The sequence below is a fragment of the Anguilla rostrata genome, chromosome 16 (genome assembly GCF_018555375.3).
Source record: "Anguilla rostrata isolate EN2019 chromosome 16, ASM1855537v3, whole genome shotgun sequence".
NCBI classification, from domain to species: Eukaryota; Metazoa; Chordata; class Actinopteri; order Anguilliformes; family Anguillidae; genus Anguilla; species Anguilla rostrata.
The window spans coordinates 23,441,287-23,455,743 of NC_057948.1; the positions used below are offsets into that span (position 1 = coordinate 23,441,287).

The 14,457-nt window shown below is 47.8% G+C and overlaps 1 protein-coding gene across 2 annotated transcripts in view; it reads left to right on the plus strand.

The window, feature by feature from the left end:
- Nucleotides 1-14,345, plus strand: part of peak1 (pseudopodium-enriched atypical kinase 1) — a 117,067-nt gene extending 102,722 nt beyond the window's left edge. For both annotated transcript variants that reach the window (XM_064313937.1, XM_064313936.1), the window contains 2 exons: nucleotides 5,488-6,251; nucleotides 9,748-14,345. In XM_064313937.1, the coding sequence (XP_064170007.1) occupies nucleotides 5,488-6,251; nucleotides 9,748-10,962 (1,979 nt within the window). In that variant the 3' untranslated portion in view covers nucleotides 10,963-14,345. The remainder of the gene's footprint in view (nucleotides 1-5,487; nucleotides 6,252-9,747) is intronic.
- The last annotated feature ends 112 nt before the right edge of the window (nucleotides 14,346-14,457 follow it).

The window sequence follows — 14,457 nt, forward strand, 5'->3', positions numbered from 1 at the left end:
TGAGTTTGTATTTTGTGTGTGTACGTGTGTGTGTGTGTGTGTATCTGCGTGTGTGTACGTTTGTGTGTGCGTGTGTGTTCGTCTCTGCGTGTATGTGTGTGTGTGTGTGTGTGTATGTGCGTGTGCATGTGTGTGTGCGTGCGTGCGTGTGTCTGTGTGTGTGTGTGCGTCTGTATGTGTGTGTGTCTGTGTGTGCGTGCATGTGCGTTTGCGTGCGTGCGTGCGTGCGTGCGTGCGTGCGTGTGTGTGTGTGTGTGTGTGTGTGTGTGTGTGTGTGTGTGTGTGCGTGCGTGTGTGTGTGTCTGTGTGTGTGTGCGTGCGTGCGGTGTCGTGTGGCGTCGTGCGTGTCTGTGAGCGTCTGTATGTGTGTTTGTCTGTGTGTGCGTGCGTTTGCGTGCGTGCGTGCGTGTGTGTGTGTGTGTGTGTGTGTGTGTGTAAAGGTGTGTAATAGCCTGCTGTAAGCTGGGACCTCACCTCCTCAGTTAGTCACCTGTTCATCACTGAATGATTAACACAGCCATTGTCTCTCAAGGCTATTTTTAATTCTTCTTCAGCTGTGACAGATACAGCTGCACAGAGGAAATCGAACCCAGAAAGCCTTTACTTGCACAGTCACCCATTTCACGCCCGCGGTACCCAGTAATGCCCACTCATACTGGGGTCTCAGGACTGTCGGTAGCCAGGAGTACCAGTGAGTCTGATTCAGCCTGCAGGTGGCTGGGCATTGTGCTGCACACAAACAGTGCTTCTAGAGCAGGGATGCTCAGATCTGGGCCTCAAAGGCCAGTGGTACTGCTGCATTTCTTTTCTACCCAAAGATTTATTGATTGATTGGTCAGAGATTTTACTCACCTGCTATCCTAGGGTTTACATCAGTCCCTGATTAGAGGGGAAGAATGAAAACCAGCAGTACTCCTGGCCTCAAGAGCAGGAGTTGAGTATCCCTTCTAGAACCTTCAACTTGGCAGGAGAGGAGGGGAGACAGAGGATCGGCTGTTGCCATGGCTGCAGTCCGAGCTGGCGCCCGGCGCCCAGCTCCCTGCTCCTCAGGATTAAACTCTCAAACACTTTACACTTCCTGCCTCTGCTGCATGTCAGAAATGGAAAATAACACATCGATTCATCCTCCTCTCTGTCTCACGCTCTCGCTTTCTCTCTCTCTCACTCACACACGCACACACACACACACACACACACACACACACACACACACATTCCCCTCCCCTCCCCTGGCAGAGCAGTCGGGACGGCAGTGGGCGCGGTGCAGAGCGGCGTGTCGCTCTGTAGGAATGCTGAAGTGGCACAGGGCACGATGCCCGCTGTCGAGCGCGTAGCAGGAGAGAGGAGCAAAGAGAACGCCCGCGGTTCCTCCTGAGTGCAGTTTCTGAAGCGGAGGTAGAAAGGTGGAGAAGTAGGGGCCTGCCTCCCCCCTCGCGCATCGCTGGCTGTCTGGGTGAGTGCTGTTAGATTTCGGGCTGCCGGTCCCTGGGTTGCCTTGATCGTTCATGACCTCAGAGGCCATAGGATTTCTGTTGACTTGCCGTGCGGTGAGCAAACACTTTATTTCCCTGGTGTCCTTAAACTTTGCAAATCGTTTTTTTTTTTTTTTTTCCCATTTGCGCTTATACGGATACGGCTCTCCCGTGTGTGAGAAGGTGGGGTATTTTATGCACGTTTAATTCTCCCTGAATGTGCCGCGGTGAAGTTGTTTTGTGGGGGTTTGCTGGAAGGGGCTTATTTCGAGTGAGGTATGGGTTTGTTCCACGCACTAGTGTGGCACTACTGCAGGCATCAGTGGTTTCTGATGCCAGAGTCTGTGAATTTGAGCAAGATGCTGCTGTGATTTGAGCAGACGTTCGTGTTTTAAAGGCCTTTTTATGCTAAACTGAAGTTGTCTGAAGTGTTGTGTAGCATTGCACAGCAAACATGGAAAAAACCCATGCTGCTGCTATCTACTGTGTTCCTTGTTTGTTTTACCTTTTAAGTTTTTGTTTTATTTTGTTTGCAGTAAGATAAAAATTCACCATTGGTACCGTCATGATCCCAGCATAGGTTTTGAGGATTGCATGGGAATATTATCATGTGACCTCAAATTTATGCCATAACATAAATGAACTCCCATTGGCTTGGTTCATTTTAGTCTGGAGCAATTGGCCCTCCCTCCACTCCTGTACAAACCACTTTAAAACTGAGAGCAGAATAACTTGTACGATGTAGAACCATGCTAAACGACTCATCCATAAGGTCAAAAAGGAGCAATGGATGTTTAACAAATGCAGAATTGAGGATCTTGATGACTTTATTTACACACGTCTTATCCCCATGTCTTATTTTATGCACGTCTTGCGCTTATGCCCTTAAAACTAATTGGTTTTGGAGGTTAAGGGACATTCCACTTTAAATCAGTTCATCCGTGTGTGTGCATGCTTGGCTTCGCTCTCTTCCTCCTCTGTTTAGTTTCACAGTAATCAGTAGCTACTCTCATTGTTTCAGGGAAAAAAAGTCAATAAAAATAAAGTGGGAGAAATGCATTTATATTGCATCCTTAAATGCTCAAGTTGAACATGTAGGCTTCCAGCATGACACATCCCCTCCCCCCAAAGGTCCCACAAAGAGATTGCAAATCCCATTTTAATATTCAGTCAATGGTTCAGCCGGGCCTAACTGATTGCGGGGTCAGTGGGAAAGATTATCCCAGCATGCACAGGGATTTGCAGAGTGGAAGCAGATGATTGGATATGCTTTTGGAGTGTAGGTGCTGTTTGTCCCCATTCTACACAGAAGACTGCAGTGAACTGCCCCTGTGCAGGTGTGCGAAATGAGCTCTTACCCTCTTCACACCATTTCACTGGCTGTAGCCTCGTTATTCAGTCCTCGTTAGCAACTGTTTGAGAAAAGCACACTTTCACAGAAAAATGCGCTTGCACTCTCCTGCAAAAACGCTCACACACTCATGCAACGACACACTCACCATTACACACACACACACACACACATGCATGCTCTCTCTCTCTTTCTCTCTCTCTCGCACACACACGTACACAGAGGAGACTGAACACCCTTAATGACCTGATGTGCAAGTGACGCACAGCAAGAGAGCCCCACTCTCTATCATTACACTTGAACTTTGAAATTTCTTCCTGCTGAAATCTTTTCAAACAGTAAAATTGTCTGTAACCTAGATTGTCAGTGCAGGGGTGTGTGTGTCTGTGTGTGTGTGTGTGTGTGTGTGTGTGTGTGTGTGTGTGTGTGCATGCACGTATGTGTGAGTTTTGTGTGCATGTTCCTGAGAGATAGGAACCTCTGATACCCCTTGCATACCCTCGATATTCACCCCTCTTCCTCAGGAGGAGCCGGATGCTCTTTCTCTCACCTTCATCTGGGAGAAACAAAAAAGACAGAAAAGAGTTCCGGGTCATTTTCTCTTCAGTGGAGCTGTCTGATGCGGAGTTGGAAAAGAATAGGGTACAGTGTGAGCAATAAATGTGGAACTCAGAGCAATTAAAGACAATTCACATGATTATAAATAATATTTAACGCAACATCATATGGAAAGCATGCAGCCTTCTGACACATCAACCACTTTTTCATTTAATAATATTTTATTAATATTGATTATTACTACCAGAACAATCTATGGTTGTTTAGTGTGCAGAAAAAACTGGTTATGGAAAACACCTGTTAAATATGTGGCAGGCTGTTCCTTCATGATGTCCATCTGCTCTGCACTGGTTCTGCCACTGTTGCTGTTTTCATTTAGCAGTTAGCGCAGTACTGCCGCTGTTGCTGTTTTCATTTAGCAGTTAGCGCAGTACTGCCACTGTTGCTGTTTTTTGGCATTTAGCAGTTAGCACAGTACTGCCACTGTTACTGTTTTCATTTAGCAGTTAGCGCAGTACTGCCGCTGTTACTGTTTTCATTTAGCAGGTACTGCACTTCTGCCACTGTTCCCATTTTCATTTAGCAGTTAGCGCAGTACTGCCACTGTTCCTGTTTTCATTTAGCAGTTTCATTTCCTTGCTTCAGGCACATAGTTCCTGCCATGGTAGCAGGGGGTTAGGTGACAGGGTGCTTTTCCGTTTTGCCCTTAAGCCAAATTGCTTGGGTAAACATTCAACTGACATAAATGGATGAGATCGTTTAAAAGATTAAAAGTAACTCTCTGTTCTAACATTTGTATATAACGCCTCCTGCAAAAGGGCTTCGTCTTCGCTTATGACCACCATTTGAAATGCGTCACAGTCTGCCCTCATTTCCCCCAGTCTGCGAATTTCACCAAAGAAAAAGGAGGGAGCCCTTTCACAACAGATTCTGTTCCCTTCAGCGGTTATGTTTCCGGTTTCATTAACAGGCTGCATACATTAGCGTCAGCTTGATGACCTTGTGTGCGTGGTTGCCAAGCATTCTCTGCTGGTTGCTAATGATGCTACTTAAGTGACTCTGTAACAACGCATTCTATCCCCTCTATGGATGCGAGACCAATTTGCTAGACCAATAAAATTATGTTTAGAGCCCCTAACAGCTCAGGGGCGCCTCTGGGTGGAAGTGACGCAGTTGCAGGTGAGGTGTGGTGAAATTGCTGAAAGATTAGATTTTTTTAAAAACAAATTGAACAGTGTGTGATAAGGCTAATATTGTCAGTAAATCCATTTTTTTAACATGCATATTCTGATTCAATTAGGAAATGAAATGTTTTTCTTGTATCTTGAAATTATAGCTTTTGAAGGATTGCTCTGAACTGCCATGCACTGCTTCTGAACAGTTTATCAATTTCTCAGTGGGAAGATTAAATGGGCTGTTTAATTCCCATCATGCACTGCTGTTTTATTATGTGTGGCTTTTTACCTTACTGTCTGTGGAAGGGTTAGGGTTAGGGCACGTTCATATTAGTGTTCAGAAGAATAGGTCAGTGCTAACCCACCCTTCATGTCAAATCACTTTCCAAGTGCCTCTTTCCAAGTACCCAAGGTGAGATTTTCCTCTTCCAGCATGGAAAAGATGGATGGGTCTGATTTGACTTATCGGTTTCTTCAATCCTCCTTAAGAAATCAACACTTGGAACTCCTTATCACAGCAAAGCACACGGGTCACGTAAAACAAAAATCTTTTAAAAGATTACTTCTTTTTTTAAAAAGAATTAGCTGTTGAAGGTAATTTGACGGGAATGGCTGCTTGGTCGAGTGTGTTAAAGGGCAAGCTTTAATGAGTAAGCCAACTTTGTGCTAATGGGCTTTGTGCTGCTGTGTCTGGATGTGTGGTGTAACAGGTATCTGGTTGGTGTTTGAATTTCCCCCCTGTGATGGGTCAAGGATGTGTACCACATGTGTTTGTGTGATTGTGGAAGAAAGCCCTGTTTTGTCCTGTAAGATGTGAGCTATTTTCTTTCTTTCATGTGTGCTGGTCTCTCTCCACTGTGTGTGATAGTCTCTCTCTCTCTCTCTCTCTCTCTGTCACACTCACTCACTGTCTCACCTTTTCACCCCACAGGTCAGTCCCGGGCCAACATGATCCCCCTGAAGCACCCCAGGAACGTCAAGGCCTCCAACGACAACCTGGCCTGGACTGAGCCGGAAGCCCCCGAGGGTGCCCCCAAAGCCACGCCCCCCCCACTGCCCAAGAAGACCATCGCCCGCGCCAACACCGAGCCATCAACGCTGGGCAAGGACCCGCTGGCCCCGCGGCCCAAGGGAGAGGCCAAGCCCGGGGGCACCAACCTAAGCGTGGCCAACCCCCTGTACGACCTGGACTCCACCTGGGAGACGGCCAGCCAGAGCTCCTCCCTCAGCTCCGAGCCCCGCCCCCTGGAGCAGGAGTCCGGGGATTCGCTGGAGAGGCCAGCGGGCGGGCCGGGACGGCCCACCAACAGCTTGTCATGCCTGGTGTCCACCACGGGCCCCACGGCCGGCCGGGACAAGAGGGGCTGCCGCAGCGCCGAGTCGCTGGCGGGGCGGGGCAGGCCGGCAAGCAGGGGCGGGGCCTCCAAGCCCCAGAGGCCCGTCCTGTACAAGGGCACGGAGAACTGGGAGGAGGTGGTGGGGCGGATCCGCGGCCTGCACACGGACACGCTGCGGAAGCTGGCGGGAAAGTGCGAGGACCGCTTCATGGCGGGGCAGAAGGACCACCTGCGCTTCGGCACTGACAGCTGGTCCGACTTCCGCCTGACCACCGGCAAGCCCTGCTGCGAGGCGGGGGACGCCGTCTACTACACCGCCTCCTACGCCAAGGACCCGCTCGTCAACTACGCCATCAAGGTGAGCGGCCACACACGAAATACACACACTACATATGCACACACACACCACACATACGCATACACGCACATGCCGCACACATACACACACAAACAACACACACACACAAACAACACACATGCACACACACACACCATACACACACACACACGCACGCACATACCATACACACACACACACCACGTATGCACACACACACACCACACATACGCATACACACACATGCACGCACATACCATACACACGCACACACCACGTATGCACACACACACCACACATACGCATACACGCACATGCCACACACACACACAAACAACACACATGCACACACACGCATGCACATACCATATACACACACACACCACATATGCACACACACACACACACACACACACACACACACCGCTCACACACTGAATACATACACATGCAGATGCACAAACACATGCACACTCACCAAAACATACAGTCATACAAAAGAGGAATTTTGTTCTTAATTTTGGTGAATTTCTTTTAAAATGGATATTCTTTTTAAATTATCTGTAATTATCTACAGGAACTTGTCTGGAGTGGTTAAGTGTGTAGCAAATGTAGACCCCTTCAAGGTGACCTTGTTTCAGTGGGCAAGAGATAAGGGGCATGAGTGACAGGTGGGGGAGTTGGGGCATGCAAGGTGAGGCAGGGAGCTATGGACTAGAGTTTATGCAGGAGAGAACGATTTGGGAGCGGCAGCAGGTGTGATTGACAGGTGAGAGGTGGGGGTGCATTTCTCCCTTGTTCATTAGCTTTCCTGCAGAAGTAGATAGCTATAGAGCGGGTTGCATTATTAAACACTAACACACTGCCTTCCCAGGTCCCCATACACGACACACTTCAAAGCCCCACTCTCAGCAAAGAGAAACAAAAACACACACCCACCTCCTGAAGAAACCTAGCACAGCAGCCCCTGATAGCACTCCCCCCCACCCCAAAAATACATTGCTGCAGTCTCAGATAGCACAAACCCCTCCCCCACAATAAACATAGCGCTGCAGTTTGACAGCACGCCCCCGCCCCATCGTCACATAAATAACGCAAAGCCGTGGAGTCCTCTTCCTGCCTCCCACACACCCCCAATTAGAGAGTCTCTGCATGAGTGGAGCTGGTCTCCTCAGACTCAAGCAGAGTTGCATTCAAGCCACATCTTAGTCTGCTAACGAGCATTCTAGGCTGCGTCGTGCAACCAGTTCCTCAAGAGGTTTCCGGAAGTTTCTCTCGCTGTTTCAAGATGGAGCTTTGTGAAGGACGGGTGACGCTGGGTTCTCCTGCCTCATTTGGCAGCAAATCCTAATCCTAATCCTACCTACCAGATTTTTAAAAAAAATATTGCATACTTTTTGTATACAAATTTCTAAAAAGTGGTTTTTAGCGAACAATTTTTGTTTGCCCTTTTGCCCTTTTTCAGTGGCAACTGCTTCTTTCTGGAGGCAAGCTGTTGTAGTGTGGAGTTAGTAACAGGTTTTTTCAGCAATGAAAGATGATGTGGGAGATATACATAACCTAACAATAGTGACCTTAATATGAAATATAGAATAGGAACAGCAGTGAGCAGGAACATAAAAAAGGAAAATTATTCAGAAATATCTTGGCTGTTCTGATGTCAGTAGTGATTTTTTCATGCATTTGCCCCGTTTCTCTTCAAAGTTTCAGAACTTGAAAGCCCTGGAATAATCTTGTATAATCATCACAATGAATGCATGTGTGTGTGTGTTCATGAATGAGATGGCTGCCGAGTGCTTTGATCAGACGTTCAAAGGAAGTAACGACTTATTGCAGTCAGCTCCAGTATTTTTATTTTTTTTTAGTTTGACCAGTAAAAAAGAAAACGTTAATGTACTGATGGGAATATCTGAGTCCATAATCATAATCATTGGGTAGATTAGCTAGATTTGAGAAATTGCAGCAGAATTAACATCTTTTTCATGTTAAGTTACTTTTTCTGAATACACAGGATACGCCACTCACATCTGTTCCTGAGCAGTGCTGTTTGTACTGTGCGTCATATAAGAAGATAAGAATATGAGCGCACATAGTGACAACAGGCTGTTTAGCCTGTCTCGGCTCAGCATGTGCCTATGAAGCAGAGAGCACCCAGCACTGCATCAAGGCTGGACATCCCAAGGGCCTCTGCTTGTGCTACATGGCTTGGCAAGCTATCACAGTACTGTTACTAGGCTACATACCGCTTACCACAGACAAGCTGTTCTTTTTTGTAAAATATCTTTTCAAAATTTTATGCTTAATTTCTCCATTTAAGATCTTTCATCGCAGAATATATCACTATCAGACAAAGAAAACAAAGGCATGTGTGATATTGGATAGCTGGCTATGGAGAGTGGTCTTTTGTGTGTGTGTGTGCACGCAAGGTCGGGTGGGTGGGGGGGTCACACACAAATTGCATAAAGCAATATTTTCTGAGTTCTGAAACAAAGTGAGAGAAAGGGAGGCCTATTGCAGATATTTCAGGAGATTTCTACATCTCTAATGCCTGTGTTAATGAACACTAACTCACCAATATTCACCACTCGGTGTGAGCCACTCATGTCGTGCAGTTGCCGTGGAAACTCTTTGCTCCGGTGTTTGGTATTGGATGTTGCCGTGGATTTTTGGACCAATGTCTCCATGCCTGCCTCTCTCCTGTTATTGCTTCCATGTCTAAATGTTGTTTATAGAATCGTATTTATTTAAATCCTGAATATTTCATGCTTTCTGTGTCAAACGAATCTGTGCCCTCACAATCCTGTATCAGATGGGCATGGTGCTGATTTTTGATGAGTTTCTTAAAAGTCTTTTTTATATGTTCAGAATAAATCCCAAAAATATTCGCTGTCTCAGTCGGTGGAATGCTGTTGTTGTCCAGAAAGATAGCTCTGTGTGAGAGGGAAGCATGCTCTGTCCTTATAGTAACTCTGTGCCCCATATTGACATGGTCTTATATTTAGTAACACTTGTATGAACTGTGTGTAGATATAGACGTGGTCTAGTTATTCTATTTAACACTGTCTGTATCATATTTAGGTTTGGGTTTATATTTAGCGCTGTGTGCATTTAACATTCTGTGTCAGATATAGACATGGTCTTGCAGTTCTATATTTACTACTCTGTGTCGGAGATATAATTAGTTTGTTAATATTTAGCTTTGCTGGTGTTTAACGGTCTATGTATCAGAGAAGTGCTATTTTTATTTTTAACATGTCATATATAGATGTGGTCTGGCCATTTGGTGCTCCTTGTATGTGTGCTTGTGCAGTATGTACATATGTACCTAGCAGTCTGTGTGTGTGAGATGTAGATGTAGTGTTTAAGTGGTTATATTTAGCAGTCTGTATGTGTGAGGTGTAGTAGACCTGGTGTTTAGGTGCATATATTTGGCAGTCTGTGAGTGTAGACCTGGTGTTTAGGTCATTGGGATGTTAAAATGGCATCAGTCTGACTGCTGTCCCTCTGCTCTGTACAGATCTGCAGGAGTCAGGTGAAGGAGACCCAGCAGCAGTTCTTCCACAGCCTGGCGGTGCGGCAGAGCCTTCCTGTCCACTTCAACATCCAGCAGGACTGCGGCCACTTCCTGGCCGACGTGCCCGCCCGCCTGCTGCCCTGGGAGGAGGAGGAGGAGGGGGAGGACGAAGAGCAGGAGAAGGCGCAGGACAAGGCCGAAGGGGAGGAGGGGAAGACGAAGGAGGCGAGCGAGAGGACGACGGCGAAGAGGAAGGAGGAGGAGGGGCTGTCGGCGGAGGGCCAGCCGGCACACGTGGGCGGGGCAGGGACCCTGCGGAGCCGCGTGGTGGTGATCACCCGCGAGGTGCCCTTCCAGACCGTGGCGGATTTTGTGCGGGAGGGGGCGGCGCGCCACGCCCGTAACCCGGACCTGTACGAGCGGCAGGTGTGCGTGCTGCTGCTGCAGCTGTGCTCCGGGCTGGAGCACATGAAGCCCTACCACGTCACGCACTGCGACCTGCGGCTGGAGAACCTGCTGCTGGTGCACTGCCAGCCCGGCAACCCCTGGAACCTGGAGCTGCTGGAGCCCAACAACAACGCCGCCGTCGCCAGCTCCGCCACCTGCCCCGCCCGCCTCATCATCAGCAACTTCTCCCAGGCCAAGCAGAAGACCACGCTGGTGGACCCGGGGGTGCTGAGGGACCAGTCGCGGCTGGCCCCCGAGATCGTCACGGCGACCCAGTACCGCAAGTGCGACGAGTTCCAGACGGGGATACTGATCTACGAGATGCTGCACCAGCCCAACCCCTTCGAGGAGATGCCCGAGCTGAAGGAGAAGGTGTACACGTGCGCGGACCTGCCCCCGCTCCCCGCCCGCTCCCTGTACTCCCAGGGCCTGCAGCAGCTGGCCAGCCTGCTGCTCAACGCCAACCCGTCGGAGCGCATCCGCATGGCGGACGCGCGGGCCTGCCTGCAGTGCCTGCTCTGGGGCCCGCGGGAGGACCTGTTCCAGGCCCTGAGCTGCAGCCCCGGGCCGGCCCAGCGCGACGCCACCCTGCAGAACTGGCTGGACCTCAAGCGGACCCTGATGATGATCAAGTTCGCCGAGCGCTCACTGGACTCGGGCAACGGGGTGAGCCTGGAGGACTGGCTGTGCTGTCAGTACCTGGCCTTCTCCAGCCCCGAGACGCTGGCCCGGGTCGTCCGGATCCTCCAGCACCCGCCCACCCAGCTCTGAGCGACCAGCAACCCCCCCCTGGACTGGCAATCTCCATGGTAACCACCTCAACGTAAAAGAGACGGCAAGCTGCTGTTGGCCGTCCTCAAAACCTGCACCTGACGTGTCCACAAAAAAAAACAAAAGAACAAACCTCCATCCGCTTTCTCATGACAGATGCCATTCCTTGCGCTGTACTCACAAGTATTTTTAGATTCATGGTTGTGTTTGGATTTCTTTGTTGTTTTTATTGTTCTGTTTTTTAAATGCTGAGTTGTGACTCGTTTTATGTCTTTTGAATCTGTTTGCCATTTGGAAGTTTTCAAACAGGGTGGCAGAAATTAGCCTGTAGTTGTGAAAATCCTCTGGTCTCCACCGTACATTATCTTTTCACATAGTCCCAGACTAGCCCTGAACATCTTCTCTTCCTTCGTTAGTGCAGTGTACACTCAGCCGCGAGGCTTTGAGCTGTGTGGGAAGGTGTAGTGGGAAGTGTTCCTAGAAGGTTCCAGAACGTGGCCTTGTGCTTGTGCATGAGTAACCTGGGGGAGCACGCAAGTCTTGGCAGACGCGGGTGTGACGTAGTGAGGTCTGATTTGGAACGGCAGCACCCCTCAGAACGCAGGACACTGCAGGGCTTCCTGGTGTGGGGCTCAGAAGGGGAGAGGGGGATACTGTAGGCCAGTCGTGAGCGAGCTAACCAGCTTCACATCATTTACACAGCGCCTCAGGCAGGAGGCCTCCCGTCTTACTGGAGTCTCAGGAGGGATCTTCATAAGGTCAGCATCACCACTGAAGGCCAAAAATGCCCTGGGGTGAAGCTCTGCATTAGCCTAAAGCTGACTCACATCTGTGGAATAGACATCACTTTACGAGAGCCCAGCTCCCTTACGGAAATGGAATGTAATGCAATATATAGTGCAACATATTTGTAGAATTTAAAAAAATATATATGCAGTATATATATATATATGTATATGTATATTTATATACTGTATATAATGATCTAGATATTTCAAAGCAGTGTATTTTTAAAAAATATTAAATATCTAAAAGCTGCATTAATTAGCATATTCGCCCCTTGAATGATGAAATGTATCTTGATTTCTCCCTTCAGTATGTTTTCGCTATGTTCTGTTTCCGTTAGGAAAGCAGGTTTGTTTTCTTCAGACCGAGTTCAGGACTGGCCCTCTCTGTTCTGAAGTCGACTGCAAAGTTAAATGCTGCTTTAAGCTCTTCTAACAGGTGAACCTGAGGTGGAGAGCGTCAGACGGTGGAATGGTTTCTGTCATCTTCCATGTGTGCTTCAGATGAACAACTCCATAGCTTCCATATATCCAGTAGATCTGTACCTTATCCAACATTATCTGAGAGAAAAACAATGACAGTAAATTCCCTGTCAGCAACAGATGACAAAACACAGGCAACTTGTTGCTTTTCAGTATGAATGCGGAGGTTGAACGTGGTCAAACATTTAGGAACCAGTAAGCTCAAATCAAGATCTTCCCCAGATTTGATCGACAACTTCAGCGTATTTAATTATTTTACTGGCTTATCTTGAAGATACCATATAAAATTCACTTTTCTGTTTTTGTGCCACAGATGATATTTATGCAAAATTTGAAAGCCAAAGATGGACAACGCCAGTGTGTGTTTTGTCAGTATTTTGCTTTAGGACTGCCCTTGGAGAGTACAGGTCCGAGTAGTCCCACAGGTTTCAGTCACTGAAAAATCCCTGTCATAATCACCTGTAATGAAGTGACCTTACACTAGAGATACATCTTACTGTTTTTATCAGAAAATCACTCGTTAAAATGTTTTTTTCTCCTTTTTTGTATGACTTTTTGTATCATTTGATGGATTAGCCTTGTCCTTCATCGTCCTTGTTAAAACCCCTGGGGATGTCTCCCATTTTCTACATGATAACTTTGAGCAAAAGCCGAGGTCATAACAGCTCTGGTGATCTGTTATTTTTTTTTTTTTTTGGGGGGGGGGGATGTTATGAGGGGTGAATGGCTAGAAAAAGATACTTTTTAACTTTAGGATATATGTGCAATTTTTGTAAATGTGTTACCTTGGCAGATGACAGTATTTAAACGTATGTATGTACTTAATACTACAGTACACATCCTCTCTGTTATCCTAGCTGTTTTCTATGGGGCACATAATTGCTAGAAATGTAACAGATGGCACATCTTTCATCCTGTGAAGAGAGACCCTGTGATGTGAACTGCATCTCTGGGTGAATTTGGATTGTATGCATGAGGGACTGCACGATTTTTCAAATCTGAATTGTTTCCGTCTTCTTTGTTTCTGTCTTTTACTCTTCTCTTTCTCTCTCTCGCTCTCTCTCACTCTCTTTCTCTCATTATAAAGGCTCAGACGGATCAGTTTGCACATTTTTGTTATAAGCAGAGAAACAAACACACTCTTGGATAGAGATGAGGAGGTGGAGTCAGGAGGCCTTGATGGACTGAGGGGACTATAACAAGCTGCCATTTTTATTACAGGGTGAATGTGGAATGTACGAGTTTGTTAACTTACGTCATGTGACAGTTCTGGGGGCGGAGTCCTCCCGTATCCCGGCAGACTGCATCAGCTTGTCTGAACCACTATGCTGTGCGTGTGAGCTGCGGATCAGTGGACAGTAAGCACTACCTGTGAGACCCCTCCTTCCCCAGCCACTAAAGCACCCGCTAAGGTCTGGAGACTTTCAGCCACACCATCTCCTGAGACTCACAATCCCAGCCTTCCACCTGGCTGATCTCCAGAAACCTTAATGATTGGTTTAAAACTTCTCTCTTCGAACTCTGTTGCCACAAGTGCACGCGCACACACGACAGTGTGTGCCAGTTTCATGAAAGTCCCTTGTTAGTATTTTTACCTTTGCTGAGTATTTATTTCATACAGGCACAGAAATGGCCCCAGGGGCGTAACCCTGCTCATGATTGACAGTGTGGTGTTCGCGGTGTGTGTCGTGTCTCTGCTGAAGAACTGGGCTCGAAGCAGAGCGGGACGCAGTCGGAACATGTTTTTATGGGGAGACGTTTCTCCAGGGCACATTGGCTCCAAGCTGCTGCTGGAGAAATAACCTACAGTGGAATAGGCTGGACTGCACTGGTGGCTGTCCTCCCTTTCTTAGGAGTGTTTTTTTAATCCAATGTAGACAATGCTTACTATATATACACACTATATATGTGGCACTGGTACCCATCTAGCCAGGCTGGCATGGTCTTGTGCAAATCGAACCAGAAAAGCTTTATTGTTTTTGTGTTTTTAAGGAATCCTGTACTACGGGACGGTTTTGGATTGTCCGAAACGGGTCGGTGACGATGCCTTTTGTCAGTACGACCCCCCTGCACGTAACAGTGCAGAGCACTACGGCGCACACGCGAGGTGGTTCGCACCTTCGGGGGAAAAAAAAAGAAAAACTTGTTTTGCACAGCGTGTGAGTGGAGGAGGAACGGCGGGCCGGGAGAGCGGTTTGGGGACCGCGCTCCGCTTCGTGCGCTCACC